The sequence below is a fragment of the Pieris napi genome, chromosome 4, assembly GCF_905475465.1.
Source record: "Pieris napi chromosome 4, ilPieNapi1.2, whole genome shotgun sequence".
NCBI classification, from domain to species: Eukaryota; Metazoa; Arthropoda; class Insecta; order Lepidoptera; family Pieridae; genus Pieris; species Pieris napi.
This window is the reverse complement of record NC_062237.1, coordinates 11,406,407-11,428,296: the sequence shown is the minus strand read 5'-3', so window position 1 is coordinate 11,428,296 and position 21,890 is coordinate 11,406,407. Positions and strand designations below refer to the sequence as shown.

The window sequence follows — 21,890 nt, the reverse complement described above, 5'->3', positions numbered from 1 at the left end:
GTATACATGACAACGTTTCTTATAAAATGCGCTATCTTTTGGTGGAATTCAGAAAGTAGGTGCGGTGCGGTCATATTGGGACCAAGAAAAGAAAATATGGTCGATGTCACCAATATCTTCTCCACAATCACACTCAACAAAACGAAGCCTTGCTAAATGATGAGGTGTACACTGTACATACATGTCCTAAAGTTCACAGACTATTCGGCAATATGATTAAAGCTTGTTAAAATATAGCCAAATTGTAAAGTTGCATATAGCAACCTCGCGGCAATAGATTGCGTTATGCCGACGGACTTGTATCCATGTAAAAAAGACAAAATCACCGTAGCGCAAATTCGTAATGTTATTATTGTAGTAAAATCGCTACATAATATATTATTTACATAGCCAATCCTTTCAGTAAGACTGTGTGTGTCTGTGACGGTTATGAAAAATAAGGTTTTTCAAGAAAATACCTCTAAATGGTACTTTCCGCTCTTGACGCTCTGGAAATTGTGGCCGGAGATTAAAACTATTCCTACAAATCTATTGACAAATAAGATTTCACATCAGACATACATTTAACTAGATTCCGCCGTAGCTTTCATGTAATCGTTTATTTTAGCATAAAATATGATTCTGCAACCTCTTCAACAAAAGTTTTAAAATTCAGTCAATTTATATAAGTATATTGAATTATATGTTACCCGTTCTCAGAAATCACACTATCTATGGTGAAACTATACTAAATCCGTTCAATAGTGTTGGATTATATCGCGTTTATAGCCAGACGCTATTGAGGGACTTATTTTCCAATTTAATTGAAGGTAATAACTCCTATTTTTATCAATTCAAAGAATCTTATACATCGATCGGGCACCTACGCGCCAATTATAAGAGGATTTGAAAATACTTTTATGTCTTCGTCTGTAAAAATGATCTCCCGTCGACGTTAATTAATTCACGATTCTATTTTGTTTTCTAAACAAATATTTTTTTCAGTAATTTGATTACACAAAAACATTTTCTTGAATCAAAACCGTCGGCACGAAGGGTTATTAAAATGTTATATCTGGGTCCTATGGAAGAATTTTTGCGCTTCCTCAGACCTAACGGTATGATCCTCGATCAGCCTACCAGACTCAGGCCTAAGGATCCTTAGCGGTCGGAGTAACTTTGTAAGCGCGTTTCAGGGTCTAACGTTATACCAGTGTAGCCGTAGATGCAGTAGGTGTTGCTTCAGTTTTAACTGCACCTATTTTTTTTTTTTATATAATAGGGGGCAAACGATCTTGACGACCAAAAAGGGCAGTCTGCGCAGCCCATAGACACCCATGTTTAGTGGGTGCGTTGCCGGCCTTTGAGGGAGGAGTAGATTCGCTTTTTGAACATTTGGAGGTCGTATCTCTGAGGGAAGACCCCCCGGGAGCCGATTCCACAGTTCGCTAGTTCGCAAAAGAAAATGCCTTATTATTTTTAGTGTACTCCTTAGTGCAGGCCCCCAAAGCGCCACCAACATTCGCTCTAGGCAGGATGCGCTAGCCATATCCGCTTTTATTACACGCCCTTCACTTAGACAAAATATGTACTTAAACATCTGTATGTTGTACAGATGAGTGTAAGTTTCACTAATGACGCCAGTATGGACAACACAATGAAAATGTTGTTGTCGATAGATCACTATGTAATTTGAGAAATTTCAAAAAGCGAATACGCTTTTATTAAAACCCTAGTTCACAGAATTCCCAACAAATACTAATTCAATATTCCTCTTTGTAAACGGATTTCCAGGAAATCTGTCCTTTGTGTTTTATGCAGTTTCCGCTTCGTGGAAATTCACGTGAAACGCACATCAATTTTGCTTTGTATGATTTTAATAAGTTCGACGAACGCCTAGATTAATTTACCAGTCGCCATCCCCAAACAATTACACTGGATGTCACCCACACTGTCCATTTAATAATTTGATTTTGACGTTACTAAAACAGATCAGACGGAAATTGAAAATTAAATAGTAAAAATAGATGAATTTTAAGTAATGTTCAGATTTCATTATTTGAACATTAACAAACTGCTGACATGGATCCGGTGTTTGCTAAATATTAGCAGCTGAATAGCAATTTTAATTATATTTGATTTAAATATTGATCAGCTGCTGACACGGCTCATATGTGTTCCAAATTATAATAGCTGAGGTTGCGGGATACACCAACAGCTCACTAGGAAAATATCATGTATGTGTGAATAGGTGTAATTAGTATTTAAGAAATTGTTTTATAACAATAAATCAGATTTGAATATTTACTCTGCCTTACGTCTCACCCTCTCATATATTTAGTCATCTAGTGCAGCTTGCTCATACATACATTACATAATATACTATTCAGATACTCCTGACATTGAACACATATACTGCTCAAAACAATTAGCGGAACAAGATTTTTCTCCTTTCTATTGCTTAAACTAAAATTAGATTTAAATTAACTTGTACAATATTTTTTACCTTGTTAATTTGTTAATTACTACAATTAATAAGCAATAGAAAGGAGAAAAATCTTGTTCCGCTAATTGTTTTGAGCACTATAAATTTTAAACACACTTTTCACAGTCCACTAACTAGCAAGCTGTTCAAGTAATATAATAAAACAAGTTCGTATCAGAAATATATTTATCCCATAAAATTAGGGCGTCCGGAACGAAATTCGCTTATAAATCTAAAGTTTTTCATTTTTAACCGGAATTTCCCCTTCTTCTTCAGTCGACCCATGCGTTGGAGAGTACGTATTGCTGGTAAGAATCTGTATAAGGCATTCATTTCGTCTCCCATACAGAATAGGAAGGAGGATTCGATGTAAGCTGAAAACAATTGCTATCTATACTAATATTATAAAGAGGAAAGGTTTGATTTTTTGTTTGTTTGAAATGAATAGGCTCCGAAACTAATGGACCGATTTTAAAGATTCTTTCACCGTTGGCAAACTACACTATTCCTGAATAACATAGGCTATGTTTCATTTTCAAAAAATTAGGGATGCTTACTAAAACTTGAATAATCTAACCCAAGGTGTAAAAAAATAAACAAAAAACTTCCTTTAATCGTGTGCGCTGCGAAATCTATTAATGATAGAACAAAATGATGTATTAAAATTTTTCAGGACACATCGCTTATCTATAAAAAATGTCTCGACAGCATGTCTCTATCTTTTATAGTTACGTCACAATAAGCGTCCTTTTATTATTATTTTATTACAAAAAACCACCGCTAGAAAAGGCTCTTTATTCGTGCCTAAGTATTGATTCTTATCAAAATAATTACCAACTTTCACATAAACTACAATTTAATGGCATAACCACCAAAAAAGCATGGTGGATTGGTGTTCTCCTGCCTTTTCTCTTGAATATTTTACTACGATGTAATATAACAAAAATCTTAGCCACAGCAACGCTTGGCCGAGTCTACTAGTCTACAATAATTTGTCTAAACCTTGCCATAGTCTTAATTTAACATTTCATTCATTTTCATATTATCTTTATATTATATTGTTAAATGGACTACCGAACGTCATAAAAGGCGTGCTATTGCGAGGGATATTTCATTACAGGCCGTCGGGCTGTGCAAAAAAATAGTTTCGGAAATCGTGTAAAATGTTCTGTAGGATAGATTTTTGTGCTAGCCGTAATAAAGATCATTTATCAAGTTTAAATGTTTGTGGTTGTAGTAACACTTAGCTACTGAGAGGTGAATATGACCTCTTGATACAGCTTAATATAGGCTTAGAACAGATCGCTTAATTTCAATAAGAAAGTAAAGTAAAGTAAAAAATCATTTAATCATGTTGGTAACATAATGTACACTTATGACTCGTCAGTAAAGAAATACATATTAATGCTTCTAATTTTACATTTACTGCCAGTTCTCAAATCAAGGGCGTAGAACGGAAGAGAACTGTGGCAATAAACTCTCCGCCACTCTTTTTAATCGCCATATTTTTTTACACAACGTTTGTAAGGAGCTGCAACCATTACACCATGTTCCACATGAGATATCAAGTAATTAATAATAATAACATAAATTTAAAAAGAAAAAACAAAGACTTGTCCTCTATCAGCAGGAGGCATGGTGAAATAGGAGCACGCAGTTACATTCTCGTTGAAAACCCGTTGCACCATGTAATTCAACAAGTGCTATGAGAAGAAACTAAAGAAAATTCTCGTTTCACAATGCCTCCGAAACGGCTCGATCGATTCTTATGAAACTTTTTATGCATATTCAGTAAGTCTGAGAATCGGCTACTATCTATCTTTGAAACCCCTAAATGTTAAGGCTGGTCCACCCCTAATTTTAATGTTTCATTTTGAAATACATTTTTTTGTTTTTATTTTCTTATAATATAGCATACAAAAATAGATACAACCCTTAATTTTCATCCCTCTACGATCAACCTAATTTTTATTTGTTAATTAAAATCTTATGACTTGAATTCTGAGGTTTATATATAGACAATGCACAGAAAAGCCTAAAAAGTTTTCATTCCAAAAACCCGAACAGTCTGGGGTAGCATAGCAAAATGTTCCATGTTGGTCTGTACTAAAAAGGTAGGCTAAGTAAAATGACTTTAAGAAACGAAGTTCGCGGGGGCAGCTAGTCTGTGTATAGATAATTCTCGACAACAGTATTTCAACCAAACGTCTTAGCCATTACCTAACTCGATTTATTTCCTCTCTACCACTTACCATTTTAACAGTGATAGGTATTAGAAGTGTAATGTACTGTATATGCCAAAAGAAAGTCAGTGGCGCTACAACCTCTTTTAGGTCTGGGCCTCAGATTTATGAATCTGTTTCATGACCATTTTTAAATCTAATAGGCAAGTAGGTGGTCAGCCTCCAGTGGACACGCCGTCGACTGTTTGGGTCTAAGACATGTCGGTTTCCTCACGATGTTTTCCTTCACCGTTCGATACTGGTCCTGCTCCATAGGACAATCATAGAGCCTGGACAAAATCAAATTGGTTGCTGATTTTTTGCTTTAACATATTTTTGGTATTTTTTTTTTAAATTTATAATGCTACAAATGTAATTATTTTATTGTATCTCACACACTGTTTTGTTGTGTTTTTTTAATATTTTTATTACTCTTTAATGTTAATATTCTACGGTTTCGATATTTGTAAATATGTGAGGAACATGTATACTAACTTTTTTAGAATAGTAGTTTATTCTAAGAGTACATTGTCTTCACATATAATTATTTAACAAATGTAACAAAATATTGTAAACCTATTTTAAAAGAGTAAGCGTGGAGTTTCTTGCCCATTCTTCTCCACACGAAACTACCTTTTGGAAGGGGCAACTAGAATCTTCTTTGTATTTTTTTTTGACGTTCAAAAGTGCCATTTTAGATGGTCTAATTGAAATAAATGATTTGACTTTGACTTTGAGCAAATGTTAAATGCGCACATAGAAAGAAAGTCCATTGGTGCACAGCCGGGGATCGAACCTACGACCTCAGGTATGAAAGACGCACACTGAAGCCACTAGACCGACACTGCTCTATATGCCAAGCCTATACTTAAATAACCAAGAACATTTACAAATAACCATTTAATAATGTCGTATCAACAAAATAACCAGTCATTACACGTAGTGGTCAATAGCAGCTTATATTTGTTTTCGAAGCGTTTGATGTTACTATAGTTATCGATGTGTCAAATTAATATCCGATATTCTACCTTTGACGTTGACATGTTACAGGGAGCTGGGATTGAACGATGTGTCAACATGGTTTTGCCTTCAGGCACAGTATCGTGTAATAGCATGGGGGATATACAAATGGTATGAGAGGGTACTATGAATTAAATGCAATTAGCGAATAGAAAAACTAGTATTTTATGTAATTTATGTTGAAAGTTTGATGAATTAAACAATACAATTGGTATAGTATGAAACCTACATCAACAAGTTATTATTAATATTTAACATTTAATTTAATAAATATGACTTGTCTAAATTAATTAATCATCTAGGTTTGTAAATAGTGTCTTAATAATAACACGTTTTCTTAGATGTTTTGAAGAAGTCTATTATATTATTTTTGCATTATCCCTGTACAATTATAATACTAGCATACCATATATATCTCTTGTATCATACGGCTTTGAGATAAAACATCATAACTATATGTTTGCACCACTGCATTTAGCCAAAAAAGGGTTGTGATGGAACTTTTCTGTTTGTCCTTTTGTAGCTGCTACCTAATAACCACCTTCATGATTCAGTGGTTTCACATTGCATTTTACCTGCGTTACCGTAAAATTAGTTTCGGGTAGGTATAACTGCAAATAGGTCTACACTTGGCCATTGGGTAAATAATAATCATCTTATAAAATCACAAAGTGATGCCATTCACCTACAGATTAGACTACAGACTATTGATTTCTAAGAAACTTTGCGAAAGATTTTGTCGTCTTGTTACTTATTTTTATTTTCAGACTTGAACCGCCTACGCTTTATTTTGACTAAATTACCACGTATTCTATTGTATTAATAATCAGTAGCGCCACAACCTCTTCAGGGTCCACAACCTCAACCGCCTCAGATTTCTGAATCTGTTTCATGATTCATTCGAATAGGCAAGTAGGTGATCAGCCTTCTGTGACTGACATACGCCTTCAACTGTTGGGTCTAAGGCAGGCCGGTTTCCTCACGATGTTTTCCTTCACCGCTCGAGCGAACATGCGAACATTAAATGCGCACATAAACAGAAAGTCCATTGGTGCACAGCCGGGGATTGAACCTACGACCTCCGGGATGAGAGTCGCACGCTGAAGCCACTAGGCCAACATTGCTCATTCTATTGTATTATTATTATATAAACGCATGTTAGCAGCAGTATTATCCCAGTGGCTCGCAGCGACCCCTTAAACTGCGCGTCCGAACACGGCGTTGCACTAATCTAATTGTCTATATGCGCAATTAAAACTTGTCGGCGTATCTCAAAACCAAAAATTTACAACATGTGTGAGGCACGGAAGGCTGATCACCTAATTAGCCAGCCAAATAGGGTTGTAACGCAACTGGGTTATTTTTAAAATGTTTTTAATTCTTTTGTAAGTAGTGTTCGTGATACAGGTGCAAAAAGGTTAATATTGTTTAAGAACCTTCTAATTACTAACTGTTGAGACTAAAAAGTGATATTTTTAGGTCTCCAACGTTTTTGGAGAAACTTTTAACTGAAGTAGAGAAACATGTGCACGTACAAATTTTTCTCTCTTTTTTAGCTCTTTTCTTGTCCCTAAGTCAAATTGGTTCGAAAATACTTCAGTGGGCAGCTGGTTCCACAAAGTGGTGGTGTGCTGCAAAAACTGCCATGAAAAACGTCCAGTTGTGAAACGGCGGACGTCGAGATGATACGGGTGGAATTTCGTACTCTGCCTCGACGTCCAATGACGAAACTCAGCTGCAGGTATTAATCCGAACAACTCAACTTCAGTCTTGCGTCATTTATATAGATGTGTCTTACGCACACTGACTAATATTGTATGTGAGATGGATATATTTAGTTGCACATTGGCTGAATTCACAAGAATTGCATTAATTATAATTACAAAAAAGGTTTAGGTTTTATGTAGTGTTCCTTTTATATTCTTGTATTAATAAGTTTTCTATTATAGTTACTGTAAAAATAGGAAATAAATAAATGTATTTCGATTTTTACAGATAATTAAAGAGGTACGGGGGTTTCAACATTTTATCTGAATCTCTTTGAATTTAATTATTTTTATGTGTGTAATGGATAGAAAGAAACGGTCGAAAATAGGACTATGTCAGAAGACATCTTGCCCACAAAACTGGTTGGTAAAAAATACTGTCATTTGTTTTTTACATGTTCTTTGTCTTATAAATAAAGACTTCATTCATTTGTTTTTGTAAGGGATAAACTTAAAAACTCCATTATCCATGAGTTACATGAACATAGTCCTAAGTATAATTTTATCGGCATCGGTTAATCAGTACAGTGCCACGATTTTATAGCACCACGAGGCGAAAACTTTGCATTGTTGCCGTCCTTTTAACCGACGAGCCTAGGCGTTAATTTAGAAAATATTCTATGTTATAATATTCATATATAATGTCTATGATCAGCAGGAATATTTTCTAAATCAACGCCTAGGCTTGGTCAAATATAAGGTAAATTCATAATAATTACATTACTTATTTAGCATGAATTTTGTAAATAAGAAGGGTTAATTACAAAGAACTCTACTGATGTAAAATCAGCAACTATCAAAATATAATTAAATATTATATTACTAAAGGACTATTCTTGTAAACTTAGTACAAAAGAAATCCCCAGTAATGCAGCTTTGCCTTTGAAAAATTTAATCAGCGTTCCTTTGAAGGTGTTATGAACAAGAATTATTTTTATAGAATTTATAATACATTAACGTCAGGTATATTTTGTCTACAGTAATCACTGAATCAAATTTAATTTTCTCTTACAGTTCCAAATCAATTTAATGTTTTTTATCGCGAGTAATGCCTTTGTGTCTGCCAACACGATGTGGCTCTGGCCACGACAGCCCTGCGATTCTGTAACTCACTTTTCGAACTCACACAGCGGTTTTCGCATCGGCGGTCGCACGACTGATTTGAGAGCGACCGCCGATGCGAAAACCGCTGTGTGAGTTCGAAAAGTGTTACAGAATCGCAGGGCTGCAATCAAAACATCGAGGTATATTTGCGCTTTAATACCTTTGTAATTCACCCTTTATAGCCTAGCGGTGTCATTAAATGTCCGCTAGGTGAGGGTATCGGGTTCGATTCCCGGTCGAAACGCAAGATTATTTTCATAAATTTATTGGTACCGCATTTCTAAGGCAAGCAGGGAGTACTTAAGAAAAGACTGTGAGGTTTAGGTTGCATGTTCTAGGCCGAGGATGGAAATTGCAAGTGGTAATTCAACATTCCTTTTTTAGGCGCGGAAAAGCGGGAGCCAAATCTACCATATCACGTTATATGTGCGAGCGACTACATGCCGGCGGCACTCTGTGCGGAAATGCATTCCCCTCAATAAAAATAAAAGAAACGTACTGTATACGTAGTATAATAGCAGGTGAATTGGGCGATGATAAGATAGCAAACCTATGGTCTTAGACAGTTAGACAGTGTTAGATATGCTTTTAAGACCTAGTATGTAGTTACACGCTTCTTTCATTCACTGACTCACTCACTCACTTACACATTTGCAACTACACACTCACTCATGCGCTCAGGCGTGTTGATAACAGTTGAAAAGTAAATTAAATGAAGGAGTAATTGGATTATATATAAATATATTTTAAGGAATTTATATTTAAGTTGTTATGGAAGAGCTGGGAACCCTGACACAGGTATTTCTTAGATACTTTAAAATCTTACACATTGTAATGCATATCTACTTAAAATGAATAAAGACTTTTGTATGGTAATTACATGATTTGATATAACTGATACTTACAAGAGCTATGTGAAGTACTACTTTTGTTCTCCCAAAACATCTTGCATTGTGCGACATCCATGAAACAGTGGTTTTTGAACATCAGGGCTGGTTCCCTCGCCATGATGCCGGCTACACCACACACGGGAGCATAGGTGTCTGGACATTTCTGGAACAGAAATCTTATCACTTAATTAATATTTAATATACATATATTCACAAAGAATTAGTCTAGCTATTCAAAGGGGGAACGCTGTCAGTATCTTCGGAACCTTGCCTAAAGGGCAATTTTTATTAATATATTTTAGTTATTATATGTTAAGGTTAGTTATTTATTTCAATGTATAATGTATTAATTAGTTATATATTTTCTATATTATATCAATTTAATTTCGTGTGGTAATAAAGCATTATATTATCAAATCAATGTATATATATTAATATTTATAATGTTCCGATCATTAATCCATATTTTGTTTTAAGGTATTTTTATCTAATATCCGGCAAAACCGGCAGGAGGCTCTCACATTGCAAGAAGGCTCGCAAGTGCGTTGCCGGCCTTTTACGAATAACAATTAAGTCTGAGTAGCGTATATTAGTAATGTCTAGTAAACAAAAGTACTTATGTTGGAGGATGTATTATAATAGAGTTGTATGAATGGTCGCGTCTGAAGGGTGTTATTATATATATAGAATATCAGGTCTCATTTCTATATTTAGAATTTAATACGATTACTTCGGAATCTTTTGATGAAGAATATACTTTTTGATGCCGTGGTAATTAAGAAATGGACGATTCAATCGTGATTTCTAAGAAGATTGAAGTTTCTTTTAAATATAGATTTTGACTTTTGAATTTGAAATTATTAACGTGAGTTATTGATTCGCTAATTCGTGATTCTGAGAGAGGAAAGACTGTACGTGTTTTTGTTCAATAAATAATATCCAAAATAATAATACCACGGAGAGTGTTCAGAGGAGATTTGCAGATAACCTGCAGCTGAGTTTCATCATCGGACATCGAGGCAGAAAACCAAATTCCACCCGTATCACCTCAACGTCCGCCGTTCCACAACTGACCGTTCTTTAAGGCAGTTTCTGAACTAACTGCCCACTGAACCAATTCGACTAGGGTCCTTCAAGAGAAGAACGTACCAATTCTTAAAAGGCCGGCAACGCACTCGCGAGCCCGCTGACATTGATGTTGTCCATGGGCGATGGTATCACTTAACATCTGGTGATCCTTCTGCCCGTTTGCCCCCTGTTCTATAAAAAACCAGCTTCGAGGTTAAGATGGTTTTAATACATCAATATTTAAATTTTAATCATCCCTATTAAATTTTTGTTTACCAAACGATGTGGTTGTGTGTTTTTTTGGTGCCTAATCATTCAAAACGTCGAGTTAAATACTTTTTCCGCGTTATACACATTTATAATTATGCCTTATTGATTTACTTACAGTAGGACAAGTATGATAGCACGTAGAAAGTGTTGGGCGATGGTACGTATCATTTTTCTTCTCCTTCGGTATCATGATCAATGGTACAAATATTTTTACAGGACCTGCGTTCTTTATTAAACGTCTCCTTGTGTTAAACGGATCCATTTCTTTCACAGGCAAATCAAATACATGGGTAGCAGCGAAGAAGCTATCTATACTTTCATTGACATTATCTGTACCTAACATACCACCATTGATTATAACTAAATTCTTTATATCATTAATTTGGCTTTCTCTATTATCAATATCATTAATTTGGTTTCCTCTATTATCAATATCATTAATTTGGTTTCCTCTATTATCAATATCATTAATTTGTTTATCTATAAGTGCGGATTCACAAATGAATAGTTCTGTCTCTGTATATTTTATATTCGTTTTGCAGTTGTGTTTATGCAGCTCGCATCTATTTGGAAATCTTTTTACTATGTATCCTTCCCCTTCTTCCCGTATGGCGCAAATTTCTGTATTATTACATATTAAATTTACATCGCATTGGTGATTGTCGACAGTCAATTGTTTTATATTAAATTCGTTCAGCGAGTTATTTGGTAAGGCATTAGAACAATATTCCATATTTATAACTCCATATGCTGTAAAATATTAATATTATAATATAATAATCTATATTTAAAGTTTATTATTAATGTCCAATCCAACCAATCATTCTTATAATACAACATAATATATAAGATGCATTATCGTGTGTGTAAATATCGTAGATCGGAGATCTCTAGCCGTTGTTCTTATACAAATTGTAAAATGGTCAAACAAAAACAAACAATAAAAAAGGGTGCGTGTACTTATGTACGCGCGTAAGAAGTTATACTTCTTTGGAATTATTAAAAATAGTTTTTGATTGCATGCAAATAATTAATTACAATTAAATAATCAAAGACTGGAAAAGGAGTCATTATAGTGAATAAAGTTCAGTTTACATTTGAAAAATTAAATAAATAAATATTTATTATTATTCTCTTACATTAAGTGTAACATAAATTCTATTATTATTCGAATGTTGTTTTTAAATTACGTCCAATGCCGTAGCATCTTCCGTGGGCTACTTCATTCTGTTAATTTTGTGTCACGGTGCGCGTGCATCGTAAAATTTCACTCTCATAAATTTTTCATAATGCGCCTAAGGAAGTATAACTTCAAAAATAATTGTTAAGTGCCTATCTGATACCTAATCCGCTGTTGGTTGTGTTAGCAATGTAGCTAGTAAAAGCAAAAAATTACTAGTAAAATCTAAAACTAGATGTTTAATGTTTTTATTGTATTTTTATTATATTAATTTTTTATAACATTAAGTTTACCACAAATAATAAACTCTCCGTCACTAAGTCACGTCGCCAAGTTTTTTGTTTTACACAGCCTTTGTTAAGAGCTGCAACCATTACACCATGTTCCACATGACATCTTAAGTAATAAATCATAAAAAAAACAATTAAAAACAAAGATAGCTTAGGTTTCCTTACAACGCTTACCGTTACAGCACGTCTCAATAGCGCACATAAAATAATATTTATTGGTTAAAAGCTAAGGTTTAAACGCACGAACTTATGGGACCTCAGACCTCCTTATAATGTATATAATAATTATATATATATATATAATAATAAAAGGCCTTTATTTACAGACAGATATTACATTACAATTATGTGTTTTTGTCCCTTTTACACTTGACAATTCAATACAATGTAAATAGGTTGTTACCGTCGCCTACCCGTCGCTTTCAAAAGGATTCCGACCGGATTGTATAAACGCCAAATCAATAATGATACTGATAGATGGACAAAAGCAATAAAAATGCTATTCCTTTTTTATTTACGAATATTTGAAGTTGTGTTAATAAAACTGTGTTCAAAAAAATTAAGTATTTAAATCTACATACGATTTATATTAATTTTAATCAACAAAATAACATTCGTGCAGACCAAATAATATTTTTTATATCTTTTTTCCTTTCGAAATGAAACCATAAACAGTTAAGATAAATTAAACAATACTAAAAAAAATTGTTTGAAGCTGAGTGTCAACTGGCTTTAGTCGTTTATACATGAACTTATAACTAACATAAAATTAGGGGTATTGGGGTTGCGACGCTGGATTAACAAAAAACTAACTTGACTTATTTAAGGGTTCGTAAATCTAAGTAACACTTCTGTTATTGGACATTATCGGAAACAAGTATGATATATTACAATTTATGAATGTTGGAAAAACTTAAGGGCACATTTATTACCTACTAAACTAACGTATTACAACTTATTGGCAACAAGTGTAAGATGATTGCTTACATTTGGTTTGCGCTTCTAATTATTAAAATAAATAAATCAGTGGCGCTACAACCTTTAACCAGATATTTAACCAGATTTCTTTATTCCCCACGTTTTCCTTCACCGTTCGGTGAATGTTAAATGCGCACGTAGAAAGAAGTTCTATTGGTGAATAGCCGCGGACCGAACCCACGACCTCAGGGAAAAGAGTCGCGCTGAAGCCTCTAGGCCAATACTGCTCTTCTGATTATTAACTAAAATATATATATGTAACTTAACTAATATTAGGTTACATAATTTCTTACACATTTGCGTTGCCGACCTTCTAAGCTGACATTTCTTCTTAAGGATGGAAAGTTACATCGCCCACGAACACTCAAGGTAAGAAAGCTTGTGAGTGCGTTGCCTGTATAAATATATAGATACATATATATTTATCTGCTCCACTAAGAACTGTACCCGCAGTTACCCATGTTTTTTCCGTAGTGTTATAGTGATTGTTCGATGAATGGACAACACAAAAATAATTTAAATATTCAACTCAAAAGTTCTTGAAATTTGAACAAACAATTGAAGATCGTTTTTGCTAAAGACGATTTTCGTGTGTCCAAAATCCGGATTTGTCAAATCACTTAGCGGTAAGTCTAGACTCTCGAGATGTTTATTCAAATAAAATCTAATATTTCACTGCATAACGGTTCAGTGATTTTCCTTGAGTATTTATTAGATTACCTGAAGCTTCGACAAGGGATCACAATTAATAATTGAAGTGCTTGAAGCGTTATAATGTACTAGTAGACTCGGCCAAGCGTTGCTGTGGATAAGATTTTTGTTATATTACATAGTAGTAAACTATTCAAGAGAAACGGCAGGAGAACACCAATCCACCATGCTTTTTTGGTGGTTATGCCATTAAATTGTAGCTTATGTGAAACGTTGGTAATTATTTTGATAAGGATCAATACCTAGGTACGAATAAAGAGCCTTTTCTAGCGGTGGTATTTTAATTTAAAAAAATAATGATAAGACGCTTATTGTGACGTAACTATAAAAGATAGAGACATGCTGTCGCGACAATTTTTATAGATAGTGGTGTGTCCTAAAAAATTTTAATACATCATTTTGTTCTATCATTAATAGTTTTCGCAGCGCACGCGATTGAAGGAAGTTTTTTTTGTTTATTTTTTTACACCTTGGGTTAGATTATTCAATTTTTAGTAAGCATCCCTAATTTTTTTGAAAATTAATGTATGTCACTCGGAAATAGTGTAGCTTGCCAACGGTGAAAGAATTTTTGAAATCGGTCCAGTAGTTTCGCCTATTCATTTCAAACAAACAAAAAATCAAATCTTTCCTCTTTATAATATTAGTATAGATAATATTATGCCGTAATGTGTCTATCATTTTCTGAAAATGATTTGAAAACTCCTACACACGTGTACATCCTTTGATAACAAATAATATTTCTATAATAAAAGTCTAGAACCCGTGGGTAGATTTAATACGGCGTAAGTAAGTATTTTATTAGATATTCAGGTTGCTTGTGGAACATTTCTATTTCTGTTACATTCATAATTTTGAGGCAAGCGTTCCGATATATCGGAAACTATTTTATTTATAAACGTACCAAGTTTACGCCACGTTTAGCAATTATTTGTAAAGGTTTTTAAGTAAATAATAAACAATAGTAACAGAATAAGCTAGTAAAATTATTAATTTATTTTAATATTATTTATGGTACAGACCTAGCTTCGAGCAGTGTTGGAATAGGGGCTTCAGCGTGCGACTCTCATCCCTAAGGTCGTAGGTTCGATCCCCGGCTGTGCGCTAATGGACTTTATTTCTATGTGAGCATTGAACATCAGTGAACGGTGAAGGAAAACATCGTGAGGAAACCGGCTTGCCTTAGACCAAAAAAAGCCGACTGCGTGCGTCAGGCACAGGAGGCTGATCACCTACTTGTATATTTAATTAACAAATGATCATGAAACAGATACAGAAATCTGAGGCCGAGGCCTAAATATTTTTTTATAGGCCTAGGTATTTAGGAATCACGGCTGTGTACTGATGGAGTTTTCAAAGACATTAACACTCCGTCATCATGAGTACGTTAGACCTAAAAATCATAGGCTTATATCACAGACGCTTGGCCTACTAAAAAAAGGGTTTTATTTTTATTTTTTATTATAGTGTTCACAAAAAAGAGTGCGACTTTGCATGAATAGCAATCTAGCCTATACAATAATTATTGCAAATAAGTTATTATCTTGACTTAATTTTCTACAATATTAGTAAATAGCTTAAACTAAGGTAATGATGACGTTAACAGTCTTAGTGTTCTATAATGATTAGACACTAGTATGTTTGTGTGTCCGAGATACCGCACTTGCACTTTTATTCTCTACACTAGGTTTTTTAACACAAAAGGTTCAGTTCTCTTTGTGCGTTCTATTCCTATTGTATCAAGAAGTTTATAGCAGCATTCACATGGCTAGAGTCTGGCCGAAAGAAGATAACGAAAAAGCGCGGCAACTTAAAAAAAAATAGTATGGTATCCCTAAAAGTTTTATATATTTTGTGGATTAAACTTACTTGATTTTATTTTATTATTTTTTACATTGATAGTAACTGTATAGCCTGTTTAAGTGAGCTAAATATTTAAGATATTTAATTAGGCCGTTATGTATACATATATTAATATAAATCAAAATACAAATTATTCTGAAGACTTGTTGCTCCAAAGCTTCTTATCTCGATAACTTTAGCCGATAAAAGCTTTTGTTATTCTAAGAAATCTTCAATATTGTTTTTCTCGTTTATGATTTCTAAGAGCCGCTCTAATTAGTCTGAGTGTCTGCGATTATTTTACAAGATTTATATACTATTATTATGTTTTATTGTATAAAAGATTTTTTAAATATGTATATATATATATATATATATATATATATATAAACTCAAATGTGTTGGAAAAATACTTACTTTAAGAAACAACATTTAGAGTTTGCTATTTCAGTTGAAAATCACTTCCATCCTATCTCTCTTATAATAATCAATTATAAATTTACTCACAACAAACACTTCGTATTCAAATTAAAAATGACACATACATAGACAAACAAAACTAATGTCTTTTCCACGGACTTACAAACAAAACTAAATGAACATTTATAAAAACAAAATAGAAAATGAATAATCTAATTTAAGAAATATAATTATTTATTTACATATATATCTAAAGGCCGATTTACATTATCTTAGTGTTTAGGAGAGTGCTTTAGGATAGTACTTTAGTTGAAACATGTAAACGCTACTTGCTTTAGTAAACGCTACGCTAAAGAACTTGCCTTTCAAGTTGTACTAATGCACTCTCCTAAACACTAAGATAATGTAAATCGGCCTTAATAATTAGTGCGCAAAAGTTTAATGTCTACTTAAAAAGGTAGGTGAGTCCAGTGCCTGACACACGCCGTCGACTTTTTGGGTCTAAGACATGTCGGATTCCTCACGATGTTTTCCTTCACCGTTCGAGCGAATGTTAAATGCGCACATATAATGAAAGTCCATTGGTGCACAGCCGGGGATCGACCCTACGACCTCAGGGATGAGGGTCGCACGCTGAAGCTACTAGGCCAACACTGCTCTACTACTTTAACACTATAAAAAAACACGTGCAGATTTTTTGGTAAAATAATTACTTTTTTCACCATATTTGTAATATGCATATTTAAAAGTAATTCGCAAGATATGCTTTGACTAAAGTTTCTGAAGTATTTCCACGGAGACAAAGTTCTATGCTAAAGCTCTAGCTCCAGCATAAAGTTTACAAAAGTTGGTAAGTCACCGAGCTAAATAATTCAGTCAACTGAGTTCGGTATATAGGGAAGTATTCAAACCCTTCATATATGCGAACCCTTTAAAGATCAAAGATCCATAATCTTGTCCGCTTATATCGAATATACTCAAATAGTACAGGACTGGTTTGAAAATTCTATACCTGACTAACATAGGTTATATTTATATCCTGATTTAAAAAAAAAACAAACGCCGTTACAGGTGCTTGTTGTATAAACAATATATTTTTGAAGTGAAACTTCTATAGGCGCAGGAGGGTAAATTTTTGCGAAATCGTCACGAAGATGCGCAGCGTTTTTGTTGAAGAAAAGAAAGAGAGAGATTTACACTGATGGAGAGAGAGTGAGAAGGGTAAATTTATAGAAAGTCTATTTTTTTAAATTAAAATTTCGTAAAGAGAATTTATGATATATTAGTATTTTATATTTTATCCAAAATAATTTATTGAAATCTCAAATGACAAATTGTAAATTAAAATGGCACGTGTTTTTATTATCAAAGAATTTTATTTTTATTTTTTTATAAATTTTCGACACTTAATGACAATTTAATTCATTAAATTCCTAACATATCTACCTTTTCCCTCTATAAGTCTCGGATAATCCTTAGAGGAATAATTACCGTGCCTGATATACGCATGTCAAACCTGGTCACTCACAAATAAACAAGAAAACAAACTAAGAGTATGTCAGAATAGTATCGAAAGGAGTGTTCTAGGTCTTAAATTGAAAGATAGAGTTAAACTAGAAGAAATAAAGGACATGACAAAGTTTAGAAATGCTGTTACTTCTAGTAAAATATTGAAATGGAACAGGACACATTATGAGAGAATATAAAGATAAATGGACGAAGAAAGTGACGGAATGGCTTCCTCTCTATGACAAAAGAAAACGAGGAAGACGAATAAAAAGATGGGAAGATGATGTGGGAAGAGTAGCTGGCCCTATGTGGCTACGTAAAGCTAGAAACAGAGAAGAGTGGAAGCCCTTAGAGGCCTATGTCCAAGATCAAGCTGTAGAACAGAAACCAACCAACCGGCTTGCCGATTAATTATTAGTATTTTTATTTTTAGTGTTAATTTTTTGTATTTCACATTTGTATGTACTAGTAGGTATAAGTAGTTACAGCAATAAAGGCTTTTATTATTATTATTAAGTCTCGGAAATCTAAAGTTTTAGATTTGTATAAATATGAACAAGACTTAACAATTAGTTTGCCAAAGAAGTTTCCCTTCTGCCATGTGTACTATTTTTTAAATTAATTACAGATTAAAATTTGTACAAGTAAGTATGAGTAACGTATTTGCGGTATAGCATTTTAATCTTCAAAGGGGTTCTAGTTAGCTAAGAGACATGAGTACGCCGTATGATACAACCGGAAACAGGAAGTTGTAGAGTTAATTTACCTAGTGCTACTAAGTAGTCGTAGCTGGTTCTATGTATTTGTGATCCACCTCAATGGGATTAACGTTTCCATTATATTAAAATATGTCTGGAATACTGTTTTAATTAGATACGTATCTAATCTTAAATATATAAAACAAAGTCGTGTTAGTTACACCACTTATAACTCAAGATCGGCTGGACCGATGTTAGTTATCTCTTTTTTGGTGGATTCTTCTCCGCTTCGAATAGCAGAATACGTATTGTCGAATCGAAATATCTGCGAACCTGGCTTAATGACGTCATACAAACTGGAGAGATAGCAAAAAAATTGAAGATGTAAAAATAAAAAATATTTTATTTGTGTACTTATTTTTATTGATACTTATTTTTATTTATACTTATTATTTACATTATTAAAAATTCAAATTATTTACAAATTTACAAATAATACAAAGAATCGCTTCCATACTCGCATTCCAGCGAGGTTCGCAGATATTTCCGACGGCTTGTAAAATATCGGATATGTTATCGAATAACAATAAATTAATTTTACGAATGCAAACAACATGTGCCATCTATTGACAAAATAAGAAAGTCAAATTCCATCAAATATATCTGCAAATATGTCACGAAAGGGAGCGATATGGCGGTTTTTGGCATCCAAACCTCTAACGCAAATTTTTTTTTATTAATGTTATTACCATATTGAAATCCTAAATTAAGTTTAACTAAAGTTAACACGATATTATTAGACTGTTCGGCGGAACGAAGTTCGCCGGGTCAGCTAGTTTGTAATAATGATAAGTTAATAAAAACATTATTAAATATTTTTTTATATATGGGGTAACGAGCCTACGCGACGCCGAAAAAGGGCAGCCATCGCAGCCCATGTACACGAATTTTTAGTGGGTGCGTTGCCGGCCTTTCATTGAGAAGTACACTCTAACTTTGAATAGTTGGAGGTCAAATCTCTTAGGAAAGAGTCGGAGTCGATTCCACACATAGATCGCAAAAAGTGCCTTGTGGAACGGACCGTGGAAGACATCCAGCCAAGGTGATGATGATGAAATTTTGAATTGATACGGCTCGTACGATCTTGAAACGAGGCACGAGGGATCAACCCAATTCTTCAAAACACTCACCATAGTACACTTTGTAGAAAACACATAGATGATAGAGGAGCAATGTCTCTGCGTATACAGAGAATCAATCCGATCAGTAATACATTAGATATTGACAATTCGACAATCCCTTTGCTAAATATGGTCAAAAGGAAGAAACTGGTATTTGGGAGCACCAGCCCAGATATGAGAGCACCATATGAGGTCGTACTTGAGCATTAGGCTCATAATACTTAGCCTATTACTATAAATGAATACTATATTATGAATATATAGAAGTAAGATTTTATTGAAAGAAAAAACTTTTTAACCGGATTACGGATTTGTCACCGTGACCACGCACGCTGTAAAGCACGCGAAACGTCGGATAAATTTAAAATTATGTTAAATAATTGTAAATTTATAATAATACATAACTTTAATCCGGTTAAAAAGTTTTTTCTTTAAATGTGTAAAGGTTATGTCAATAAAAGACAGTACTAAGATTTTATTTAGCATATAGCTATATAGAATACAGTAGTCATAGTCGTAGAATAGTGACGGATCTGACAAATAGTAAACTTTACAGGGCAGTCATTTCAAAATAATATAATCATGTTAGTTTTTGTTATAAGTACTTTAATTCATATTCTGTTATTATGAAAATTGGCATACAAGCAAACAAAAGGGTTTGTTTTGAAACAAAACAAAAATAATAACATTAAATTACACAGTTTTCTAGAAAAATCACATGTTTCTATCAAATCCGTCACTTTACCGACGGAATTATTTGAAATTTAAAACACATAGATGTTTTTTAACGTAGCCGTAATATTCAGTCAATGTAGTATCCAAATATGATAAAAAGTGGATTTTGGATTTTTTTCAAATCCGACATTGTTCTACGGCCATGACGCAGTGTTACCTCGACATACGAGTTTAATTCGTCCCGTAACATTGCTGGTATCTCATAGCAATTTTCCCCATTGAAATGTCATTAATCCGTTCCAGCACCCAAAACACCACCATTTGTTTTTAAGTGCTTTTGAATAAGAAAACGATTTCACGCTTTTAATCAATAGATAATATGTCCTTCTTCCAACCCATGGTTATAAAAATAAATATGATAAAGTTTTGTAAATGTACAAAAAGAAAAAAATGCTTCGAAAACGAGGGAAACAATTAAACAGATTGAGGTCTAGTCTAGTGGGAGAAAATCTTTGTGTAGAGTGCGATTCCCCGCATCTAAAATCTTGCTCTCATGTCAAAGCAAAATATCGTTCGATCGACTGCACTCGTATATCTAGGTTTCACATTTCGAGTGCAGTTATGGTCAGCGACAGAACATATTATATTCCCTGCAATCGAACCCGAGACATTCAATATTAGGTTAAACCGAAAGAGTGATTACATCTGTATTTAACAATTAGCCATCAATATAAAAACTGTTACTAATTAATGTGCTAATTACCTAATTGTTGGGGCGGCCGCAGAGCTGGCGGAAAATAATAAACGGCTCAAATATAAGAGTCTTTCCTCCAACTTTGCTTTTAATCCCTATAGAGTATGGGGTTCAAATGCACAGGCGCTTGTTAAAGATTTAAGTTGGCGCCTCGTAGATAGTACCGGTGACCTCAGAGCTGGTTCTTACCTCGCTAAACGAATAAGTATAGCAAAACAGAGATCAAACTTTTTAAATTTGTTTTAATTTTCTTTTTTTTAATTTTTATTATTACTATGTAGGTTAATGAAATTGTAAATATTTTATATTTGATTGTTATGATTACGAATAAAGAAATATATTGTTGCATTGGTGTTAATTCGTTCGGGTTTCATGTGATATTTCTTAATAGCAATAAGGTCGTAATTTTGTAGTAAAATGCTAGTACACTGGAAATTCATATAATAATATGCTCAGTTAAAATATTAATATATTATCCTACCTTGGTCCTCGGTAACATTACATCCATAACGTAGTAAGTGGCACTCGTCTTCAAAGACCTTTAATCGGAAACCATCACCTTCCTCCCTAACCCCACAAACCCTTTCGCCTGTATATAAGCACTCGAGATTTCTGCAAAATAATATTTTCTCAGAATCATAGCTTGCAAGTGATGTGGATAGGAATAGAATAAAACGATGCATGTAATTGAATTTTCTGCTTGAATGGCATTTACAATTTATGTTTGAATGCAATATTTAATTATAAGATGTTTACATCTGCGTAAAATTTGCATATATGAATATAATATGTATAAATAATGTGTTTAAGTTTTACGCGAAATAACGTATTACAATTCGTATATTATA

The 21,890-nt window shown here is 33.6% G+C and overlaps 1 protein-coding gene across 1 annotated transcript; it reads right to left on the bottom strand.

The window, feature by feature from the left end:
• Nucleotides 1-2,650: 2,650 nt before the first annotated feature.
• Nucleotides 2,651-21,706, bottom strand: LOC125048904. The gene is made up of 4 exons (XM_047647856.1): nt 21,524-21,706; nt 10,920-11,554; nt 9,482-9,629; nt 2,651-2,838 (listed from the first exon to the last, which is right to left on the bottom strand). The coding sequence occupies exons 2-4, from the start codon at nt 11,535-11,537 to the stop codon at nt 2,651-2,653; spliced, it is 954 nt and encodes a 317-aa protein (XP_047503812.1). The 5' UTR covers nt 11,538-11,554; nt 21,524-21,706.
• Between the last annotated feature and the right edge of the window lie 184 nt (nt 21,707-21,890).

Bases quoted from the DNA above. Each gene is read 5' to 3' on its own strand.
- LOC125048904 (XM_047647856.1), bottom strand. From the start codon at position 11,537: ATGGAATATTGTTCTAATGCCTTACCAAATAACTCGCTGAACGAATTT. The intron at 9,630-10,919 runs GTAAGTAAATCA...TTTCTGTTCCAG, and splicing joins GCTATCATACTTGTCCTACT to AAATGTCCAGACACCTATGC. The intron at 2,839-9,481 runs GTAAGTATCAGT...AATTGTTTTCAG, and splicing joins TAGTACTTCACATAGCTCTT to CTTACATCGAATCCTCCTTC.